General features: G+C 40.1%; 1 protein-coding gene across 9 annotated transcripts in view; it reads left to right on the top strand.

Moving 5' to 3' along the window:
• Positions 1 to 24,703, top strand: part of Slc22a3 (solute carrier family 22 member 3) — a 101,062-nt gene that overhangs the window by 46,082 nt on the left and 30,277 nt on the right. For 8 of the 9 annotated variants that reach the window (XR_012447227.1, XM_074071003.1, XM_074071039.1 and 5 more), the window contains 3 exons: positions 3,673 to 3,827; positions 5,296 to 5,464; positions 6,307 to 6,424. Coding sequence is in view for 8 of the 9 variants with exons in the window: in XM_074071003.1 (XP_073927104.1) it covers positions 3,673 to 3,827; positions 5,296 to 5,464; positions 6,307 to 6,424 (442 nt within the window). In the remaining variant the exon portion in view is untranslated. The remainder of the gene's footprint in view (positions 1 to 3,672; positions 3,828 to 5,295; positions 5,465 to 6,306; positions 6,425 to 24,703) is intronic. The other variant, XM_074071031.1, reaches the window with a different exon arrangement.

The raw sequence follows: 24,703 nt of genomic DNA, 5'->3' as shown, positions 1-24,703 counted from the left end.
TACATCAATTAAAAGACAGATTATCAGAGTGGATGAACACTAAAGACCCAACTATGTGTTGCCTACAAGAAACTTGCTTTGCATATAAAGATGCACATATGTGAAAGGTAAAGGAGGGGGGCTGTGGTGGCTATTACAGGGATGATTAGATCATGAGGGTTCTCACCTAATGAGGGATTAATCCTTTGATGAATTCATAATATGATAGCATTATTAGGATATGATAAAAAGTAGGAAGTTGGGCCTAGTTGAATTAAGTCAGTCACTGGATGCTATAGTGCTATAGTCCTTGGAAGCTGTATCTTGCCCTGGCCCCTTTCTGTATTCCTGTATTCCTCTTTCTCTGCTTTCTGTCCACCAAGAATTGAGCAGCCTTCTTGTCCACATGCTCCTGCCACCATGATGTTCCACTTAAGCATGTAGGGCCAAGCAACCATAGACTGAACCCTCTGAAACTATGAGCTGAAATAAATCTTTCCTCCTTTTAAATTGTTTGTGGCAGACATTCTGTCACAGTGATAAGAAAGCCAACCAATACAAAGCCATCAACAAAATTAATTTAAAATGGATTGCAGACCTAAATGTAAAACACAAAACTGTAAAACTTCTTGAGGACAGCACAGGGACTATGACTTTCTAAATGCAACATCAGAGGCATAACCATGAAGGAATTGATAAGCTATGCTTAATTAAAATTAAAATTTTCTTCTTAAGAAAACCACTGTCAAAAGAGTGAAAAGGTAAGGCACAGACTGAAAGAAAATATTTGCAAAAGACTTATCTGATAGAAGACTCTTATTCAAAATATATAAAGAGCTGGATGGCCTTCACAAAAATAGGGCTAGTGGAATGGCTCAAGGTGAAGGCCCTGAGATCAAGCCCCAGTACTGCAAAAAAACAAACAAAAAAACCAGCAAAATATACAGAGAACTCTGAGAGCTCAAGGATAAAATAAACAACCTAACTAAAAGAAAATGGATTTTGGTTCCACATGTGTGACTTTGCCAAAAGAGATGCACAGATGGTGAATAAGCATACGAAAAGATGCTCCATGTCATATGTCATCAGGGAGATGCAAATTAAAACAACAAGGACATACACTATACACCCATAAGTGGCCAAAACCCAGAACACTGACAAATTTTGGAAAGTCTGTGAAATAAAAATGCTCATTCATTGCTGGTAGGAATGATGCAATACAGCCTTTTGGGAAGACAGTTTAGCAGTTTCTCACAAAACTAAACATATATGGTCTAGCAATTGCAGTCCTTAATATTTGCCCAAAGGGACTGAAAATGTATGCCCACACAAAAACCTGAACATGGATGTTATGGCAGCTTTATTTTTAATTGGCCAAATTTGGAAGCAGCTAAGATATCCTTCAGTAGGAGAATGGATAAGGAACCCATGATGCATCCAGACAGTGGAATATTATTCTGCACTAATAAGCTACTATCCGTGAAAATGTGGAAGAACCTCAAACACTGCCAAACAAAAGGAGCCAATCTGAAAAGGCCATGTACTGTATGATTCCGTCTGTGTAATGTTCTGGAAAAAGCAAAATTATGGAGACAATAAAAAGGTCAGGCACTGCAGGGATTAGGAGCAGCCTGGTAATGATGAACAAGTAGAGCACAAATTTTCTCAAGGACAGTGAAATTATTCCGTATGACACTGAGATGGTAGGCATGAGCCATTCTGCGTTTGTCCAAGCTCATAGAATGGTCAACACCAAGAGTGAACCCAAGTGTGAACTATAGACACGTAAGGATGTGTCAGTGTAGGGTTGTTAGTTGTAACAAGTGTACCACTCCATGGGCGGAGTACATGTGTGTGAGAGTAAGGTCTGTTCACCTAAAATTGCTTTTAAAAAAATTAAGTCACTTAAAAATATCTGGATAAACTAAGGCCATTTCCGTCTCTACACTGCAGATCAAGCAAGATTCAATATGTATGATGTGGTGTAGGCTGTGCCCTGCTCTGTTACTCCATATCGTACAGGGCAGTCACTAGCTTTCAGCCTTTGTCTTGCTCTGAATGACTCCATTTTATAAAACAGCAGTTTGCTCATTTTGAGTGCAAATGCTGAGGAAGAGCAATTCTACATCTTGTTTATGCAAGTAACAACCCCCATCTGTCCAGCCCAAACCATGAGGCAGACTGACACTTATGCAAATAAGATTACCACCTATGAACTCACCAAATTAAATCAAGCATGCCCATATCAGAAAAACTAGGCTTATCCTTCACACCAGACCATGTAATGATGCAGCCCTCTCACCAGAACCATATAAACAGAGGGACACCTAAGTACTGGGGTACTGTGGCACAGTACCCCAATATATGTTATTAGACAATTAGGTGAGTGAATGCATCATGGACTGACCCCACCTCCCACCCCACTCCAGACCCACTAAGCTTGGAAGTGGCTCTGTGCCTTGAACCAGTATTGAGCTTTGATCTAGCTCTGCACTTTGATATCACTACACCTCAACAGCTCTGTGATGGGTATTATGTTAATATCTTATTCAACTACCAGCAAGAACCCTCTTTGCAACTATATCAGCCCTAAGGTTCTTGCCTTCCACAAGGTGTCTTTGAACCCTAAACTTGCTTTAACCTTTTGTTAGCAATTCTGTAACCTCTACATTTAAGATGGGAGTGAAAGAACCTGCTTGCCAATGGTTCATGTCTGTCAAGTGATATCAGTAGTACTTGGCAAATTAATGCCAAAAAATTGGCATAACTTGTGGACTTATTGTTATTTAATAACTTCTGACATTGTGGAAGAATACAAACATGTCTGACTATGCTGCTGACATAGCTTGCTCAGGGCATATGACTTTTGTGGAAATGTCTATGGAAAAATACCATAGACTCAAATCTCAAAGGTCATTGACAACCAACTTTCACCAGCCAATAATTTGACAATACTCTATGGAACCAATTAACACCAGACTGGACTATTGTACACAATATCCTGTTATCTTTTTCCTAAACTATTTAATAATAGTTATATAAATGGCAAAAAAATTAGAAGCAACTCAGATTGGTTGTGAATGTTATAGTTTATAAAGAGCTTTTACACTAGCATCACACTTGATACTGTCTACTACCCCACTCTGAAAAGGCCTGGGAAAAAAATAATAAGCAAGCAAACAAAACCTGAGTTTTGATATCTTAGGAAGTTGCCCAGTGTCATGTGACTAGTAGTCAGTGGAGGCAAGATTCAAAGGGAGGCCTCCTTGCTGTAATATACCATTGCACTTCCTTCTACCCCTTTTTCCCTGTGACCGCACCTACAAAAATGCTAGAAAGTGTCATTTCTGTGCCACCAGGGAGCCTGAAACAACAGTCTTAGGAGTGTCACCTGTGGGGAAACTGCAGTCACAAAGGACATGTTCTGTGCTTTAAATTTTGTAATTCACTTCATGGGCACATGTTTTACTCGCTCTGGTTTTGCTATAAAATAAAGCTTGGGGTTTTCCACAATCCTTTAATTATATTATCAAATAATGAGTAATATTATTGCTGTTTAATGTAATATTAAAGTTGCAGAAAATACATGTTCTGTACTTACTCCTTCTTTTAACAACCCTGAAGTGTAGTTTTCCCTACTATGCTGAAGAAAGGGTTTCAGGTGATCTCTTTTTCTCTCTTTTTCTCAAAAAGGTATGGCAGGATAGTCATTTACTTAATATCCTGTTTTGGTGTTGGCGTCACTGGTGTCGTGGTGGCATTTGCACCAAATTTCCCTGTGTTTGTGATCTTCCGCTTCCTGCAAGGTGTGTTTGGAAAGGGAACGTGGATGACATGCTTCGTGATTGGTAAGACTTGGTTGTTCACCTCCTTCTGCATGCGAACCAGGGCCATATTGCCAAGATCTACTGCCTGGTGGCCCTCTCTGGGTCATCCCCAATATAAACCTTGGAGGCCTCATTGCAGCTGCAGGAACATTTTCTGTCTTAGAAACTGATACTGTTTTAATGTGGGGATCAAACATGGAACATGAAACACTGGACAACCTGCTTCTGAGCACTCTCAGGGGAGTTATCACATCTTCTAACTTTGTCTTATTACAATTAGTTTCCATCAAAGTTTAAGTAGATCTTTGAAACAACATTTTCAAGCATTGTGTGTGTTATCTGTGCTATAGTTTGAGTTACTCTCCTGTGTTCTCATATTATTTCTTTTCTCTCCTTTCATATATATGGAGACTTTTTACCAAGTGGGAGATACATCCTAACCATGGGAAGTTTATTTGTGAGCTTTACTGCCTCCCAAAACTAGAAAGTTTGATCTTCTGAGTATGAAAGAAGGAAAATCTTCCCTCTGCCTTTTGCTGATATTACATGGAGAAGTCACTACTACTACTACCTCCTTTGACTCTTGTTTGTAGCACAGTACCAATTGCTGACTTTCATCACGGTGGAATCAAGACTAAGGAAATGAGAATGTTTACCTTCCATTACTGTTCCTCACTACTGGGCTTCCACTCGCCCCCATTACTGCTGTATAAGACCCAAGCAATGCTTACTTAAGAAACCATTTCAAGATCTTTTTATGGGTGGGAAAAGGAGAAAGGGTACTAAGAGGGACTGATTGTCACTGGTTGGATTGAAGGGATAACTTGAAAATGTGAGGCATTTTTTAAGGAAACCCAAGTCTATGGGAATGCTCAAAGCTCTGAAAATAAGGTAGCTTATTCCAGGATGACCAGAATAGAAGAAACAATTAGTGGAAAGGGACAGAGGATTCCAGCAATAAAAGTTTTAATAAATTATTTTCATAGAAAAAACACACACATAAATGACAAGTTGAACACTTCTGGGGTGAATTATCATTTAATACAAACTAACTTGTGATAATGAAAAGTCTTTGCAGAGACTGAAGTTGTTAATGAATCTCCCAAAGAGACTGTAATATACAAATCATTAGAGATACAGTGATGGAATTTAACTGGTTTGCTACACCTCTGTTTTGACAATTACAATTACCTTCCAAGACAGACGTCATCGAAGCTTTCCTAAAACCAACATGTACGTTCTTTGTATCCCTGGCCATGCCCAGAAGGGCACAGGAAAAGAAAAATGGCAGAGAGAGTGAGAGGAAAGCATCCAAGGTGTCTGGAAAATGCGCCTCCAGTGCTTCAACAAATGTGGGAACATCCATGCTCTTGATTTCCAGGGTGTCCAGCAGTGCTGATGGATTCCACGTGTAAAGTCTCGGTGTTTGTTTGTCTACTGTGGACCTGATCGTGAGCTCCCCTAACCTCTTGTGTTTGTTTTCCTTCAGTGACAGAAATCGTAGGTTCAAAACAAAGGAGAATTGTAGGGATAGTGATCCAAATGTTCTTCACGCTCGGCATCATAATTCTCCCTGGAATCGCCTACTTCATCCCCAATTGGCAAGGGATACAGCTCGCCATAACGCTGCCCAACTTTCTCTTCCTCCTTTACTACTGGTAATGTGGTGCTGGCAGTTATTGTATTTATAGTCTTATTCCTCAGGAATGGGAATCCAAACCAACAAGAAAATGAAAGGAATAAAGGAGATTTTCTAACATCTCCAGAACAGCTAATGGGCTTTGAGAAGTTTCAGAGAATTTGAGAATGTACAGCAATTATGAGTTATTCGATTAATAGTTGTCCCTAAAAATATAATACAAAAACCACAATATACTAAACAGAATGTTGCATTATGCTTCATTGTTTTGCAATATTTTCGTGCAAACTATGAGGCAACCAACTATAGCTGCCAGTATTCAAATGCAAATCAAGTGCAATGAAATTGACTTGATTCACTGTAGGTTCTATTAAATAAATTAGCATTACTCAGGAGCTCTCTGAGGAATAAGAAAATGTTAGGAGCATCAGAAAATTAAATCACCAAGAAGCTTCAAGTGCATACATTTGTGTTTTACTGGCACAAAGATATCTCAATCGTTCTCATTAAATTTTAATATATGGCAAATCAATTTACATAAATCTAGTTCTTAACCTTTCCTAAATACTCATTAGTTCTTCTCATATTTGTAATCAAAGACGTGGCAGTAAAGGGTAGCCTTGCAAGAGCAATGTAATAGCGATGATCTTTATAAGCAATGATTCAAACATTGTCAAGTCATCATTTTCCACTCCTAAATTTGCAAAGATAATCTGTATTTCAGAGAGCTTATTATCAGCTCTGAGAACTGCCCCAACTTGTACCTTATCGCAAGATCCACTTTGTTAGAGAAACTCAAGTCATACACTTTTAAGTTTTGAAATAACTAACATTACTCAGAAAAGTTTGTTTCCTGTCCAGGGTGGTTCCTGAATCTCCCCGCTGGCTGATTACTCGGAAGCAAGGGGACAAAGCATTGCAAATTCTGAGGCGAATTGCAAAATGCAACGGGAAGTATCTTTCGCCAAATTACTCAGAGGTAATTCTATTCTTTACCAGTGTTGAATACTGTTAAATTGGGTGAATTAATTTTTGTCACTTCAGCATTTAATTTTGCTTCTTAAAAGTATATGTGTATTACCCAATGTCTGACTATATCTTCTTCAGTGGAGGAAAATTGATCATTCCAGTCCTAGCTTAATAGTTGCACCAGGTTATCTGAATTATTATAATTTATCCGCTGTTAGCCCACCCCCACTATTTACCAGTTCATTTTGATTGCACAAACTAAATCTGTTCTTGTTTTTAGTTTTCTGATCTTTTATTTTGCAATGCTGGGAATTATACCCAGGTCTTGTGCCTGCTAGGCAAAGTGCTCCACCAATGAGCTGCACCCCAACCCTTTATTTATTTATTTATTTTAAAATTTTTATTTTATTCATATGTGCATACATTGTTTGGGTCATTTCTCCCCCCTTTACACTGCCCCCTCCCTTACCCCCCCTCACTCTCTCCCTTACTTACTCTTCCTTACCCCTCGCTACCAGGCAGAAACTATTCTGCCCTTATCTCTAATTTAGTTGAAAAGAGAGTATAAACAATAATAGGAAGGAACAAGGGTTTTTGCTATTTGAGATAAGAATAGCTATACAGGGAGTTGATATGCATTGATTTCCTGTGCATGTGAGTTACCTTCTAAGTTAATTCTTCTCGAACTAACCTTTTCTCTAGTTCCTGGTCCCCTTCTCTTATTGGCCTCAGTTGCTTTAAAGTATCTGCTTTAGTTTCTCTGTGTTGAAAGCAACAAATGCTGTCTAGTTTTTTGGGTATCTTATCTATCCTCATACCTTCCTTGTGTGTTCTTGCTTTATCATGTGATCAAAATCCAATCCCCTTGTTGTGTTTGCCCTTGATCTAATGTCCACATATGAGGGAGAACATACGATTTTTGGTCTTTTGGGCCAGGCTAACCTCACTCAGAATGATGTTCTCCAATTCCATCCATTTACTTGAAAATGATAGCATTTCGTTCTTCGTGGCTGCATAAAATTCCATTGTGTATAGATACCACATTTTCTTAATCCATTCGTCAGTGGTGGGGCACCTTGGCTGTTTCCATAACTTGGCTATTGTGAATAGAGCTGCAATAAACATGGGTGTGCAGGTGCCTCTGGAGTAACCTGTGTCACAGTCTTTTGGGTATATCCCCAAGAGTGGTATTGCTGGATCATATGGTAGATCAATGTTTAGGTTTTTAAGTAGCCTCCAAATTTTGTTCCAGAGTGGTTGTACTAGTTTACATTCCCACCAACAGTGTAAGAGGGTTCCTTTTTCCCCGCATCCTCGACGACACCTGTTGTTGGTGGTGTTGCTGATGATGGCTATTCTAACAGGGGTGAGGTGGAATCTTAGCGTGGTTTTAATTTGCATTTCCTTTATTGCTAGAGATGGTGAGCATTTTTTCCTGTGTTTTTTGGCCATTTGAATTTCTTCTTTTGAGAAAGTTCTGTTTAGTTCACTTGCCCATTTCTTTATTGGTTCATTAATTTGGAGAGAATTTAGTTTTTTGAGTTCCCTATATATTCTGGTTATCAGTCCTTTGTCTGATGTGTAGCTGGCAAATATTTTCTCCCACTCTGTGGGTGTTCTCTTCAGTTTAGAGACCATTTCTTTTGATGAACAGAAGCTTTTTAGTTTTATGAAGTCCCATTTATCTATGCTATCTCTTAGTTGCTGAGCTGTTGGGGTTCCATTGAGAAAGTTCTTACCTATACCTATTAATTCCAGAGTATTTCCTACTCTTTCCTGTACCAACTTTAGAGTTTGGGGTCTGATATTAAGGTCCTTGATCCATTTTAAGTTAATACTGGTACAGGGTGATAAACATGGCTCTAGTTTCAGTTTTTTGCAGACTGCTAACCAGTTTTCCCAGCAGTTTTTGTTGAAGAGGCTGTCTTTTCTCCATCGTATATTTTTAGCGCCTTTGTCAAAGACAAGTTGGTTATAGTTGTGTGGCTTCATATCTGGGTCCTCTATTCTGTTCCACTGGTCTTCATGTCTGTTTTTGTGCCAGTACCATGCTGTTTCCATTGTTATTGCTTTGTAATATAGTTTGAAGTCAGGTATCGTGATACCTCCTGCATTGTTTTTTACTGAGGCTATCCTCATGGTCTCTTGTGTTTCCATATAAATTTCACAGTAGATTTTTCAATCTCTTTAATGAATGTCATTGGGATTTTGATGGGAATTGCATTAAACATGTAGATTACTTTTGGGAGTGTAGACATTTTAACTATGTTGATTCTACCAATCCATGAGCATGGGAGATCTCTCCACTTTCTATAGTCTTCTTCAATCTCTTTCTTCTGAAGTGTATAGTTTTCCTTGTAGAGGTCTTTCACATCTTTTGTTAGGTTTACACCTAGGTATTTGATTTTTTTTTGAGGCTATTGTAAATGGAATTGTTTTCATACATTCTTTTTCAGTTTGCTCATTGTTAGTGTATAGAAATGCTAATGATTTTTCTATGTTGATCCTGCTACCTTGCTATAGTTATTGATGATGTCTAGAAGCTTCTGAGTAGAGTTTTTTGGGTCTTTAAGGTATAGGATCATGTCATCTGCAAATAGGGATATTTTGACAGTTTCTTTACCTATTTGTATTCCTTTTATTCCTTCTTCTTGCCTAATTGCTCTGGCTAGGAATTCCAGTACTATGTTGAATAGGAGTGGAGATAGTGGGCATCCTTGTCTGGTTCCTGATTTTAGAGGGAATGGTTTCAGTTTTTCTCTGTTAAGTATAATGCTGGCTGTAGGTTTGTCATATATAGCTTTTATAATGTTGAGGAACTTTCCTTCTATTCCTAGTTTTCTTAGAGCTTTTATCATGAAGTGGTGTTGGATCTTATCAAAGGCTTTTTCCTGGATCTATTGAGATGATCAAGTGGTTTTTGTCTTTGCTTCTGTTAATGTGGTTTATTACGTTTATTGATTTTCGTATGTTGAACCAACCTGCATCCCTGGGATGAAGCCTACTTGGTCATGGTGAATGATCTTTTTGATGTGTGTTGAATTTGGTTTGCCATTATTTTGTTGAGGATTTTTGCATCAATGTTCATTAAGAAGATTGGCCTATAGTTCTCCTTTTTGGAGGTGTCTTTGCCTGGTTTTGGGATAAGTGTAATACTGGCTTCATAAAATGTTCGGCGGTTTTCCTTCCCTTTCTATTTCGTGGTACAGTTTAAGGAGGGTTGGTATCAGTTCTTCTTTAAAGGTCTGATAGAATTCAGCAGAGAATCCATCAGGTCCTGGACTTTTCTTTTTGGGGAGACTCTTGATTGCTGCTTCAATTTCATTTTGTGTTATAGATCTATTCGGGTGATTAATTTCCTCTTGGTTCAGTTTTGGATGATCATATGTATCTAGAAATCTGCCCATTTCTTTAAGATTTTCAAATTTATTTGAATATAGGTTCTCAAAGTAGTCGCTGATGATTTCCTGGACTTTGATGGTGTTTGTTGTTTTCTCCCCTTTTACATTCCTGATTCTACTAATATGGGTTTTTTCTCTCCTCATTTTAGTCAGGTTTGCCAGGGGTCTATTGATCTTGTTTATTTTTTCAAAGAACCAACTTTTTGTTTCATTAATTCTTTGTATGGTTTTTTTGGTTTCTATTTCATTGATTTCAGCTCTTATTTTTATTATTTCTCTCCTTCTATTTGTTTTGGGATTTGCTTGTTCTTGTTTTTCTAGGAGTTTGAGATGTATCATTAGGTCATTGATTTGAGATCTTAAAGTCTTTTTAATATATGCACTCATGGCTATAAACTTTCCTCTCAAGACTGCCTTTGCTGTGTCCCATAGGTTCCAGTAGGTTGTGTTTTCATTTTCATTGACTTCCAGGAACTTTTAAATTTTCTCTTTTAGTTCATCAGTAACCCATTGTTCATTAAGCAATGAGTTATTTAGTTTCCAGCTGTTTGCTTGTTTTTTGTCTTTATTTTTGCAGTTGAGTTCTAGTTTTATTGCATTGTGATCAGATAGAATGCATGATATAATTTCTATTTTCTTATATTTGCTGAGGCTTTCTTTGTGCCCTAGGACATGATCTATTTTGTAGAAGGTTCCATGGGCTGCTAAGAAGAATGTATATTGTGTAGAAGTTGGATGAAATGTTCTGTAGACATCAACTAGGTCCATTTGATCTATTGTATATTTTAGATCTTGGATTTCTTTATTGATTTTTTGTTTGGATGACCTATCTATTGGTGATAATGGGGTGTTAAATTATCCCATGACCACTATGTTGGAGTTAATATATGCTTTTTGGTCCTTAGAGTATGTTTAATGAAATTGGGTGCATTGACATTGGGTGCATATAGGTTGACAATTGTTATTTCCTTTTGGTCTATTTCCCCTTTTATTAGTATGGAATGTCCTTCTTTATCTCATTTGATCAATGTACATTTGAAGTCTATTTTGTCAGAGATAAGTATTGCCACCCCTGCCTGTTTTCAGGGTCCATTGGCTTGGTAAATCTTCTCCCAGCCTTTCATCCTAAGCCTACAGTTATTTCTGTGGGTGAGGTGGGTTTCCTGTAAGCAACAAATTGTTGGATCTTCCTTTTTAATCCATTTCGTCAAGCGGTGCCTTTTGATGGGTGAATTAACATTAAGTGTTAGTACTGATAGGTATGTGGTGATTCCTGTCATTTAGTTGTCTTAGTTGTTTGAAGGTTTGATTGTGTGTACCTAAGTTGAGGTTACTCTCTACTGTCTTGCTTTTTCTTTTCCTGTGGTTTGGTGCTGCCTGTCTTTTCATGGTTAAGTTGGGTTTCACTTTCTGTGTGCAGAATCCCTTGAAGAATCTTTTGTAGTGGTGGCTTTGTGGTCACATATTGTTTTAGTTTCTGCTTATCATGGAAGACTTTTATTGCTCCATCTATTTTGAATGATAGTTTTTCTGGGTAGAGTATCCTGGGGTTGAAGTTATTTTCATTCAGTGCCTGGAAGATCTCACCCCAAGCTCTTCTTGCTTTTAATGTTTCTGTTGAGAAGTCTTTCTCAAATTCTCTATTTTTGTTTTCTTGGAATTTCTTGAGTGCCTCCTGTACATTTTGGTTGACCCTATCCAGTATCATCTCTATAAAATTCTCATTGATTACTTGGAGAATTTCATCTTTCAGATTTTTCTTGTGGGCTTCACTGGGTTCTTTGGCATAGTTTATCTTCATTTTGTTGGAGTCTAGATCTGAGTATCTGTTTTCTTCATTTCCCTCTGGTTCCCGTACTAATTTTTTGCCATGGGAAAACTGGTTTCTCTGTTTTTTTTGTCTTCCCATCATTGCCCTTGGTATTGTTACAGGTATTGTCCCTGTTCTGTGTGCAATTAAGTATTTTCTGTCTTGTAATAATAACAATGGTGATTTTTAGAATGGAAGAGTGAGAGGAGAGGGAAACCAAAGAAGATAAAGAAAAAGGGAAAAACCAATAAACAAACAAGTAAAAAAAAACAAAACAAACAAAAAACACCATGTCAAAGATATAAACAGGGAGAGATAGTGTACTAATCAACAGTAAGCTAAACAAGCATTATAGAGACAGAGAGAGGATAAAAATAAATAACTTAAAAAATAAAAATTAAAAAAAAATCTCCAAGTTCAAATGCGATAAAGTTTCAGTCGTAATAATTTTGGTGTTAGTCCCTCAGCCTCCAATCGTGGAGATGGTGTCTCAGAAGTAGTTCTGTCATTGTCTCATCAAGAGGAAAAAAACCAAAAAAGCAAAAAAAACAAAACACAACAAAGTGTCCCAAGTTCAGGTGCAATAGAGTTTAAGTAAGTTTTTTAGCATGCAGGTGTAGTTAGGTTGTTGTCTCATCAAAGGATTAGAAAAAAAAAGAGTCTGGAGACAGGTCTGTGAATGTCTATCTGAGGCTGTGGCTTGCCTGCCTGCTGCTGTCAGCCTGCTGTTGCTGGAAACTTTATTTATGCAGATCTCTAGGGTGAGCTTAGCACTCACCTGGCCCTGCAGGCTTTTTTACTCATAGTTCTGTGCGTGATACCGCTGCTATGAGCTTTCCCCTTTCCAAGCACTGGGGGAGGTGACACTGCACCCGCTTTCTCAGGCCAGCATGTTTATTTACAGTTCATGTGGGAAGTGGGTCTTCCCCCTCTCCTGTGGAGTTTTCCTCCCACCACCGGTTTTACAAGCTTTCCCACTCCTGATTGCTGGGCATGTGCCACTGCTCCTGCCTTCTCCGGCGGGCTTGTTTATTTACAGTTCCGTAAGGGATTGCCCCTCTCCCCCTCTTTGGCGCTCAGGGTGCCCCACCCTCTTTGCTATGTGTCTTTTTTATTGTTATTCAATTTGTTTCTTTCTTTTTTCCCTTGGTGGGGGTTGGTCTGTCCAGTGGGCTATGCTGATCTGGCCCAGGGTTGTCTGTGGGAGTACCGTGTACCACTTAGCTCACCTGGTGGTCTGCTTCTCTCAAGCCGGTTAGGTGCTGGCATCTGGCGGCATGAGAGCCCTCCTGGTTTCTGCATTTAACGTGGAGTGGAGATGCTCTTCTCAGACTGAGGGTGTGGTGGTGTTGGAGTTTTACCTCTTCTTGGTGGTTTTTCCTGCAAGGTGTTCTCCAGTGTCTCTCCAAGATTTTACTTTAGGAAGCATGCTTTCTGCTTCCTCCCTCTAGTCTCCATCTTGCAGAAGTCTGACCCCAACCCTTTAAATGTGTTCTGGATATTCAACTTAGTCTAAAGATTTGATTTTAAATTTAGTCTTGGAAATGTTACTTATATAAAACTTGAGCAATAATGTAATATTTCAGCTTTAGACATACATGTGCTTACCGACCTACCTTCCTTCCTCCCTCCCTCCCTTCTTTCTTTCCTTCCTTCCTTCCTTTATTCTTTCCTCCCTCTCTTCTTTCTTTCCTTCCTTCCTTCCTTCCTTTATTCTTTCCCCCCTCCCTTGTTCCAGCAAAGGCTTTTGGATGCCTCTGTTTCCTGCACTAAGAGGAATAGGTGGAAAATGAAAAGTCCATCCTTTGCCCCTTGGAAGTAGTGATATGCAGCTGAAGATATAACACATAGTGAATAATTAGGGATAGCATATAAAGAAATACACCACAATGCTTTCAGCTGCTAAGGCTAAGCGAATGAGTGCAAAGTAACAGAGGATTGTCATGAAAGGAATATAGACAAGAATCTTTAGAAGATAAAAATCTTGATTTAAACCTTGAAGAATGTTAGACTGCTAACATTGTTTTCCTTGTAGTGTTCAGTTTGTTTCAACAGAAACATTCTGATGAGAACTTTCTGATAAGCAACAGGTTTTGTTGGTTTTATCATCCCCCTCCCCAGCCCTCCAGGATATGGTCAGACATATCTTGATTTCTGCCTTCTCCCTTCCTTCTTATAGGAAATGGCAAGCAGTAGCCTCTCTGTTTACAAATGTTTCAACAGACCTGTCGTCACTGTTGCAAGCTGGCTAAAAATGAACCTTGGGGCCAGACTTGGTGGACCTGGCCTATAATCCCAGCTACTAGGGAGGTGGAGGTAGAAGAATTGTAGTCTGAGGCCAGCCTGGGCAAACACATTAGCAAGACTCCATCTCAACCAATAAACCAGGTGTGTTGGTGCACACCTGTGATCTGCAGTCAGTCTTAGACAAAAACTTGAGACCCTATCTGAAAAATAACTAAAGCAAAAAGGGCTGGAGTGTGGCTCAAAGGATAGAGTGCTTGCCTAGCAAGCACCAGGCCCTGAGTTCAATCCCCCGTACATACCCTCCCCCCAAAACAGAACCTTAAGGTCTACAGTTGTGAAATGTGTGACTAAGATAAAACATGACATTTTTGAGCCACTAGTGAACACATCTGAGCTGTGAATTCCTTTTAAGGAAGGAAATACTCTGCAGCTCTCCCACCTTGCTCCCACATCACTGTCTGTAGGTCCTCACAGCTGGATCAAGGCTAAGATTATGTGTGTTTGGTTTTAATCATCAAGTGACTATTTTTACTACTCCCTTAGTAGTACCCTCATGATATTGCACACATAGTCCCAGAGGTGTAAGAGCTAGAAACAACAGCCATGTGCTGATGGCTTCTGAAATAAAATGCCACCCTGCATGTGTCATGGTGAGGATTGTTCAGAGCCCAGTCTGATCCCAGAAGCAGCTGCTGTAGAGTGTCTGGTTCAAAGTCCAGCACATGAGCAAGTACTGCAGAGTTCTTTCCAACAGGAAAGTGTTCCGTGCTCTACTTGGTTCTACACATAACAGATTCTGAACTGTGGGTCCAGTGGCTTCCAAGTCAGTATAACTCAAGTTTTAAACCATTGGCCAGGTGGTTTGCATTCAAAAGCCAGGCTTAAGCCAGACTTGTTCCCTAGAGAATTTATTAAGGCTCCCTACCTACACCATTGGCAGTTTCCCCAAAGCTAAGTTTGGGGTTCTTGTTTGTTGGTATCTGTTTTTATTATTCCAATGAGTTTTTACTTTAACATTTTTTGAAAATGTAGAAATTTTCAAACATATTCTAAAATTAGAGAAAATGACTTAACAACTCTCTATACATACATCATCCAGACCCACCATTTGCCAGCCTATGATCAATCTTGTATCTTCTATATTTCACTTTTTCCCCTTACGTGCTAATTACGAATCCTATCCAGCCATTTTGTCATTTCATCTTGTAGCATTCTCCTCTGACCCAGACATGCGTACATATTTATTATCTCTGGGACTCTGTGTGCACTGTCTTCAGGACACTGCTGAATGACCAATGAGCAATATTTATTTGACTCTCTAAAGCAGTGATATAAGGAATCAGACCTCTGCTATGGTTGTGAGGACTGATAGATATGGTGAAAGCAAATTGGAAGAACAGTGTTATGTAACATATAGATATAATCTCAATACTGTTATTCTAAGAAAAAGAAACATAATTCCTTAATATCAAATGTCAAGCCAGTGTTTCCAGTTTCTTTGTTGTCTTACAATATTTCATAGCTTTCTGTTGCCTTGGACCCATCATGGAGTGTATATATTAATTGAGGTGCCACTTCAGATTTCTTTAATCCATAAGTTCCTGCTTCTTTTCCTTACAACGCTGAGGGTGAAGAATTCTGTAGAGTTTCCCATAGGCTGTTTTGTTGGTTGCATTCCTTAGGATCTTTGAACATGTTCCTCTGTCTTCATGTTCCCTGTAAGTTGGTAGCTTGAGCTAGAGTTTGATCAGGTTTAATCTGATGGTGTGGCAACCTACTTTACAAGTGACTTGGTACATTTTCATTAGAGCTGCTTCCTGTCTGCTTATGTCTTCTCTGGGGACACTGACTGCCACTGATCATCATTTATTCTATGAATTAACTCAGAAGAAGTTGCAAAATGGCAGTATTCTTGCTTTTTCATTACTTCTTCATTTATTTCTGGAATGCTTACATAGAGACTAAATTTTCCTGTCAAGTCTTTGTAACCCTGAGACATATTCATCTAGGAATGGAAGGATGCATGTACAAGTTTTTCTTTTCAAAATAATGACTTGCTTCTCTGCATCCTCCACAATTGGTCAATGAGTTATGTGGAGGTTTTTGTTGTTTTGGTACTAGGGTTTGAACGCAGAGCTTTGTGCTTGCTAGGCAGGCACTCTACCACTTGAGCCACACCTCCAGCCCTTTTTGCTCTGATTATTTTGGAGACTGGTTTGGGGTAAGGTGTCTCACTTCTGCCCAGGCTCATATTGTAAGTTCTTATAAATTCTAGTCTCACAATTGGAACCACCCTTTTGTCTAGGTGCTTTGGTTTTCAAAATAAATGTCTTCAAACTGAAGCCATTTCCACCTTCCTAATTGTACAACATCAGTTAACATTTTCAATGAAAATGTCTCAAAAACATCAGGATTTAACATTTTCAATGAAAATCACCTTGCTAATAGCCATATTCAGTCATACTACAGGTCAAACCACAATTTTCTATTTCACAGGTCCTTATTTTTCCACTAGGCATAATAATATGTAAAATATCTCTTATAATAACCAAGAAATACTGGCCAGCAGTCCAGGCATTTTATTTGAACTCCAACTCCAAATTCAAAGCAGAATCCTATCATAGGTTTTAAGTCAATGATAGGCCTGGCCTCTATCAATTACTTAATTACTCATATTTCAGTGACTCAAATAAATATTGTTCTTGACAATATTGGGATTGCCATGAAACCTTATGTTTACACAGTTACTTCATACTTTAGTGTTTGCCCGTATCTCACACTCTGGATATAATTTCAAGGACATTCCGGCCCAAGGCTGAATTAGCCAGCACTCTCCTAGTTTTCACAGAACCTCATCTCAGTAAATCCTGACTCTGTAAGTTATCTAGTATATAAATTGCCCCATTCTTCAAGACTGTTCCAGTTCCCACCTCCTTTGAGGTACTCATCACAGGGAGCAGAGAAGGTTAGACTAGATCTGAAAGAATCTGTCAGGATTCAAATCAGCCCTAGGAGATTTGGCTCCTCTCTTCACAAGGACCTTGGCCACCTGCCAAGTCTAGTGGGTCCCATTGCTGACCCCCAGGGTCCTTGGATGTTTTGGGGATCCTGAGGACCTAGCCCAAGGATACTCTGGATTACAGGAGATAACCTAAATTCACTACAAAGTAGGATCATGCCAATCCCCAGGGCCTAGTAGATGGATAAAAGAAATAGGAGGAACTAGGTGTGATGGATTTGATCCCAACATTCAACCAGGCAGAATATTCTGTGGGTTTGTTATACAGTAAATCATCTCAGTTATATTTCACATTCATGGGTAGACAAACTCTGTCTCTCTAGCCTACTTGTCCTTGGGTTTCCATTTGCCAAACTTCCTGGCTGACCCTCTAGCCCTGTTGCAGAAATAGCCATCAAGTCAAAATATAGGTGATCTGAATAGACTGACAGCATAACTATCATTTATTGAAAAGAGAAGCCCCAAAAGCAAAATCCAGTATCAAATAGGCATGTGGTTTGAGCTCATAGGAAGTTTGGAGAAAATGCAGAGAATCAAAGGACAGATCAGATTTTAACAGTGAGTTGTTACCCAGTGCGGAAGAAGGGTTGGCTTAGACAGCAACTTTTAGCATTTGCGTATTAAAATTTTGAGGCTTCTTAGAAAATAAGCCCCAATTGTTGGTCATCTACAGTTGTAGCGTGGGCACAGTTACAGAATGGCAGGGTCCTCCAATGTTTTTAGAAGCACGCAGTCCTCCACTGACCCAAGGGAGTAAGTACATGGAGAGCTGCTTCTGCCCTGGCCTTACCCCCTTTTGCTTATACAGGAAAGTTCTGGTGTATTCTAGGAACTGTAACATTTTCCTTTGCTATCAGTTTGAATTACTTCCTGTCACTTGTAGTGAGCTATTTCTTGCCTTACACCTGGCCACTAATGATTCAATTCAATTTTGTACTCTTACAAAATTACAGGAGTGAGTGGAGGGTGCCTGATGGGGGTGGGGGAGAGCATTCATTGCTAACACTCATCTGAGGATATTGCTAGGTGCTGAATGCTTGTGGGTACAAAAGGAGTTGAGCAAATATTTTTGATAATAGTAGACTTGGTCTATTGGCAAGTAATGGAGAGCTGGGATTGTTTCTTAGCAAACATTTCTTATCATGAAGCAGTATTATCTGTGATAAGTTATATTAGGTTGCCAAATGTTCACATACTCTCTGTAAGAGTATTGTGCACACCAGCCCCACCCGTTACCATGTGATTTACAGCACATATACTTCCCCACCCAGTGTCAGACTTGGCCATCTGCCTTGATTAGACTCCATCAATGCAGGGCAAAGCTTTAAGAGGCATCGTGAATCTCTGTCATCCTTCTGGCCCTTCCTATCTGCCCAAAGACAGCACACCCCACATTGATGCTGTTCCCTACCATGGGCCTCAGAAGGAGCACAGTGGAGACTGGATGATGGCCAGGAAATCATTGTTTCCATAGCATGCCAAATGTGTCTCAGTGTGCTACAGAGATGTGTGGTGTCTGTCCACACAGCCATAGTTAGCTGATGTAGTTGGTCATAATAGTACTGTTTGATCACCGGAGGAGGGGTCAGCATATGTTTTGTTATTCAAGTGCTTCTGATTGAGGTAGAGTAGGCTACTATTTGGACATATTCATGCCATCCTCCCTCATTTCCATGGAATGCAAATATTTCTGGTTCTATTGATACTTGGTGTGGCAGTGTAGATTGCTTTGGCAATATGGTGGGATGTGCTTTCTGCCCTCTGACATTGGGCTTAGCCATGTGATTTGCTTTGGCCAGTGGTAGGTTAACAGATGTGGTGCAGCTGAAGCTTGAATGTGCTCGTTTGGCTGGACCTTATCTCTGTGCTTCAGGCATTGCCAGGAGGAGAACATTCCCAGGCTTACCTGCTAGTCCCAAGGAACTCAGAGAATTTAGAGTTGTTCTAACAAAGATTTCCCAAACCTAAATCAGAAGTCTCCCAACCACCCACAATCATGTGCTAAACTAATGCTTACTCTTTTGGGCTACTGAGATTGACAGTTGTTGGACTGGAGGTGTGGCTCAAATGGTAGACTGCTTGTCTAGCAAGCACAGATCCTGAGTTCAACCTCAAGTACAGCATAAAAAAGAAAAAGAAAAAAAGTGATGTTTGTTATGTAGCTCTGTTTGCTGATAGCTGACTGCTATACTGATTGAACTGGATTGTACAACCTCATAGGAGTAACTGTCGGGGTTTCAATTTTTATTCAAGAATTTTAAAAGTCTTTAACCTAAAGATCCCTCTCCTTCCCCAAGCCCCACCCCTCTTTGCATGGGAAATGCTGTCAGAGAATATGGTAGGTTGCAGTTCTAGCTAACAAAGAGCCTTTCATATCACAGAACTGAATATGTCGGTGTGCATTAGTGATATGTTTATGTTACACTGACTCAATAAACCCATAAGGTTTAGCCTTAATTTCCTTATTTTTATGATATGACCAGATAGCTCATTACTTATAGCTAATCTATAGTATATTAAAATTGAATTCCAGGCATTATATCACTACATGTTCACTCACAGCTGTGCTTATGGGCAGTTCCCAAAGTAGGTATGTTTAGGTGACATTCAGCTTTCTGATCCCAAAGGGACTTCTTTGGGCCCATTATCAATACCAATGATCCCACTCTTTGATTTCAAAAATTTGAAAGATTAAAACCTACAAAGTGTAATCTCTGGTCTCAGTGACCAGAGAGACTTCTAACTCTTAATAACTACCCTCTATCCCATGTTTTAAAGGATTGTCACATAAATACTGATCTTGCTGCAGAAAGGGACTTTCCAGCTTTGGGAATATCTGGAAAGCCCCCTTTATATTGATGTAGATATTGCTTTAAAGGGGGATTTTTATGAACATAATTTTTGTTCTGTGAAAATGTCATTGTGACGCCGACTCTCACGAAGCCCGTGGGGACTATGTGGGATGTCAGTCCAATTTTTGTGCTGTCTTTTAGACTGCTGTGTCTGATTGCTAGTTCAGAGATGAGACTTGAAAGCTCTGTAGGATGCATTTCAAAAGGCCCAGAGCATATAACGTAGGCCAGGGAGCGCCTGAGGGGTCTCTAGGTCAGTCCTGTGACAAAAACAAGAATGGTGTGAGCCATGAAGCCAGTGAAGGTATTGGAAAGAAAGTCACTGGAGGCCCATCTGGAGCGAAATCTTCACCCTTCCACTTCACAGAGTGAATGTGCCATTCTACTAGCAAAGCCCTTGTTCCCACAAGGACGTCACAAAAATGATAACTGTGGCATATGCATCATCACACTTGCTTTAATTTAGAATATTCTTGAATGCATAGGAAGTATCAGGATACCTCTTAGACCCAACATGGAATGGGTCTTTGCAGTCAAGAATTAATTTAACGGCACTTCACCCTGGGGACAGCCTGAGCTCTGTGAATGGGCTATATCTACAATTCCCATGTTTTAAATTTTTTTTAAAATAAGACTGTGTTGCACAAAGTGGGAACATTCATTATGCTGCAATGAAGTAGCCCTGAAAACAGGACTGATTAACTGTGGGACCCAGAGATGTCAAAGACCCCAAACTCCCTTCCCAGGCTTCTTGATTCTTATTATTCTTTCGTGAAAGAAAATTTTGCCTGGCAGCCTATAGGTCAGTGGGCCCTCACTCAGCCACACAGACACCGAGGGGAAGATGTTCTAGGACATCATATGGCTTTAATTGAATTAGAAATTCAAATGTCATTGACTTAAAGAGTGACAGGAGGGCTTTAGGATGCCTTGCCAAAGATCAGAATTGTGAGCATCCCGGGGGCAGGCCTTTACTCCCACTCAAACTCATCTTCCCTCTTGAAGTAACTGGGTCACACCCTTGTCAAAATTCTATTTCCTTTTAATATAAGTTAAAGCTTGAAAAATACTCATCAAAGTTGTGCAAGGAGAGCTCTCAGCATTGCTGTTCTCGGAGCTCCAATGTGTGACCTTGGTGTCTGATACACAAAAAGTCCTGTAGAGATTTGTATTGACATATCCCAAGACAACGAATGGGCCCAAGGCAGGGGGTGACTCATAGGCTGACCATCTGACCCTACCTGCCCAGATCTGGGCTATTCCTGGAACTTGGCAGTATCTTAGCCAGCACTGAGAATGTCTCAGGCAACCTGGGTGGAACTGGTCTTCCCAGTTATGCTCAGAGCACGATACCAAAGATGTGCACACCTCGTGTCCCCTTGTAGCCCATCCTAGGGATCCTGTGGCTCAGGTGGAGATATTGGGACTCCCAGGCTGCCTGGAGGATGATAGATGAGCTGGTTTGCCCGACAGATCCTGGTGTCGGGTACTAGGTGTGGAGTCCCATGTACCTACCAGTTTCCTCAGCCCTTCTTCCTCAACATCTGTTTCTGCTCTTGCATTCTGAATCTGCTTTTTAATCCTAAATCTTTTGACTAGGCATGGTCCCCTGCTTAATCCCTGCCTGTTCCTCCCTCAGAAAGTAGAACTGGGTCACTTCTATCCTCACCCATCCCTCGTCCTAGAGCAAGGGGCTGGCACCTCTAAGTGACAGTAACTGCTCTGTGTAGAGACCAATGCTGCTGGGAGCTCATTCTCCAGATGAATCCCGAGACATAATCAGCAGTACTACCTGCAGATGACCCAGGTACCTCCTCCCTTTGGCCTCTCCATGTGGAGGAACTAGTCCCATTGTTAGGTTGTTCCCAGAGCCAAATCCCTTTGGTTAATCATTTATTCTGCTCTCCAGCCGTTGAGTCCAGCAAACCTCTGGCAGATCTGTGTGACTGCACCATGGGGGAAGAGAAGAGTTCCACACTTTACATGGTAACATTTAGGGCTTAGACATTCATTAGCCATGGAAACCTGGAGGCAGGGGGTCTTCCCTTTGACCTCCTCAATGGCTGACCGTCCCTGTGACCTTTAAGAAGAAGGGTTCCTCCCAACCCTAACAACCGTCCATGTGCAGAGACACCTCTACCTCCTTCTGGCCCAGCCCAAGACCTCATGGTCCAACAAACAGATTAACATACAAAACAAGACGAATAAGCCACACAGGCTTATTCTATTCCATTAATATTGGTTGATCCCTTTTGTGGGAACTGTGAAAGAACCAAATTCAATTATTTTAATTCTGGGTCTGTGTCTAATAGCATAGAGGAGTGAGTTAGCCTTTCATTTTTCTGTTTTGAGTCTTTGCCCAGGGAACAGTCCTCTCATTCCTTTTCTGAATCTTCATTCTCCAACTGTGAGATAAAGATGGGGCCTTTTCAAGTGTTTTGTTCCTGTGTCATTTGGCCTGTTCTTGTGTTTTCAGCAAAACCAGTTTCTGCAATCCAAATTATCATGCTTCCCTACTACGAGTAAATGAGAAAATGTGTCTCCTTAGATGCCCAGCGCTCTGTGGAGGCAATGAGGAACTCAGCGTCCACAGCCCTGCCAGCCACATCCTGGCAGGCCCTCTAGCACAGTTCAATCCAGAGCTGCTATTGCCCTGACAACCCCGCTTGCTTGATCTTTGACCCTTTGGGACAATTGCCTTTCTTCGTAAAATCGCCCTAAGAGATGTGGCTGGGGAGTAGGTGAAATCTATCCCACTTCCCCAGAACTGGATTGAGCATTAGTGTGAAGAACTGCATCCCCTGATGAAGACAAAAACAGGAGGAATTTACACTCTTTTGGGTATGAGAGAAAACACAGAGTTCTAATGTCTCCGGGTCCCAGGAGGAAGACAGTAAACAAGGCATCGGGGCTAGGTTTCATGGGATGAGTCCTGTCTTCCCTAATGAAAACTAAAGCCAGAATCCCTAATAGATGGCTGGATGGAGGACATCTGGATTGTTTGGCATGGCACCGCTTCCCCACGTTGGTGGTGACGGTGATCCTGCCCGCTCCTGAAAACATTCCAGATATGGCTCCATTTCTCAGTTTGAAACAAGTAATATGGGCTGTGCTGTCTAGTCTTTGAATTTGATATTTTAATTTAACTGTATACAGACCCCTTTAAAGGAACTGTAAGTCCTTTGCAGGAAAAGAACTTAAGAAGTGTTAGGAAAGTGACCAGCACTGAGGACACTTTTTTCCCCTAGAGTACTCTTTCATGTGTTAGCGAAACTTTGTCACCTTCCCTAGTGATGGGCATAGAGGGTGACCAGAGAGAGACCCTGAACCAGTGGGTTGCAGGGTTCCTGTTCACACTTCTGTCTTCCAGCAGCTGTAACCTTGACCTAAACCTTCCAGAGTTTATGGAAGGATCACAAAGCCAATGTAGCCAGTGGGCCACAGATCCTCACAGATGATGGGCTTATTGCAAAGGTCTACAAACCGTTCACAACCAAGCCTTATCTGTAGAATGAGTGATAAGCATGTATTTCTTCAGATAAAGGTAAATACAGTTGTAAATAATTATTAATGCATTGAAATGTGTTATTAAGTCACAGGAAATTTGTGTCTTTATGTGATCTCAATGACCAGAAATTAAAAACATAATTCCTACCAACCTTTAAATTTTTTGACATTAACCCGAAGTCCTTATATTCAAAAGTCCTGTTAGGAAAAGCTGAGGGACCCCACGCAGTCTTGACAAACAGAGTTCTTGACAATTTCTAAGAACCCTTTATTTTTTTTTTCACATTCCGTAAGGTAAACTTGAGTTCATTATATTCTAACCCTTTACTGGCCTTAAGACATGTTCTCCATGTTAAGCAGGAAGAGTTGAGTAACAGGGTTCACAATTGCTTCACTATCTCTCAAAGGTGAAATTTGTTTCCTTTTCCTGCTGACATTTCAGAGCCAACACACAGCTTAGACTGGGGAGAAAGGCTATTGAGTGTCGTCAGCACAACAGCTTTAGTGGCACAGAGTGAGGCCGAGAAGAAGCACTTACTCAGGTTTTGATTGGTATGTGTTGTACTCCAGGCTTAAACTGTCTCTTTGAGACTTGACCCAGACAGATTTACTAAGGACAATTCAACTGCTCTGAAGTTCACCACAGTTTACATCTATAATTATACAGGCTGCTCTAAAATTAGCAGGGGACAGACTTTTTATGTCAATTGAGTGAAATATAGGAACCACTTCATGCAGGATTGCTAATAATCGCCTGTCTTCCCAGAATTCAGTAAACAATTTGGTATACTCTGTTAACTAAAAATTACCAGCCTCTCAAGTTCAATAAGCTGAGTGTTAATCATTGCAATTACAAGATGTTTCACATTAAAAGCTAAGTCACAGAATCTGTTATGGTCTGGAAAATCCATTTTAAACAAAAGTGTATGGAGACATACACTACAGCACTAAGTTATCTTCATGTGTTCTTCCATGGATTTGGCAGTTACTGAGCTCTGTATTCAATGCATCTGTTTTTTAAATAGCTTCAGTGTGACATTCACTTTTACAAATGTCTCCCCATATGCACTCATGCCTTGTCTTCTCTCCAGTGCTCTAGGGCTGCCTTCCTTTCTTTTCTCTTTTTGATCTGCTTTCAGTTTCTCCCTATTAATAATTGTTCTTTATTTAGCGATCCATTCTTTCATCTATAGCTATGTTCAGCAGAACATATAAGCTTACAGAACATGTAAGCTTTCCCTCTCACTTGAAGCTGAAAAGCAGACTGAATCTTGGTATGTTTTAATTTTGTTTCCTGTATGAAAATAAAGACATTAAAATAGAAATCTAGGTCAGGATAGCTGTTCATTATGGAAATGAATCCATCTATCTGTTGGAATGCAGTAAATCAAGTCACAGCTCGCAGTTAGAGTAAGTAGTGTACACAATATAACATCAGTGCCCACTGCTGTGA

Source organism: Castor canadensis, chromosome 1, assembly GCF_047511655.1.
Source record: "Castor canadensis chromosome 1, mCasCan1.hap1v2, whole genome shotgun sequence".
Taxonomy (NCBI): Eukaryota; Metazoa; Chordata; class Mammalia; order Rodentia; family Castoridae; genus Castor; species Castor canadensis.
This window is presented reverse-complemented; position numbering and strand designations above follow the sequence as displayed.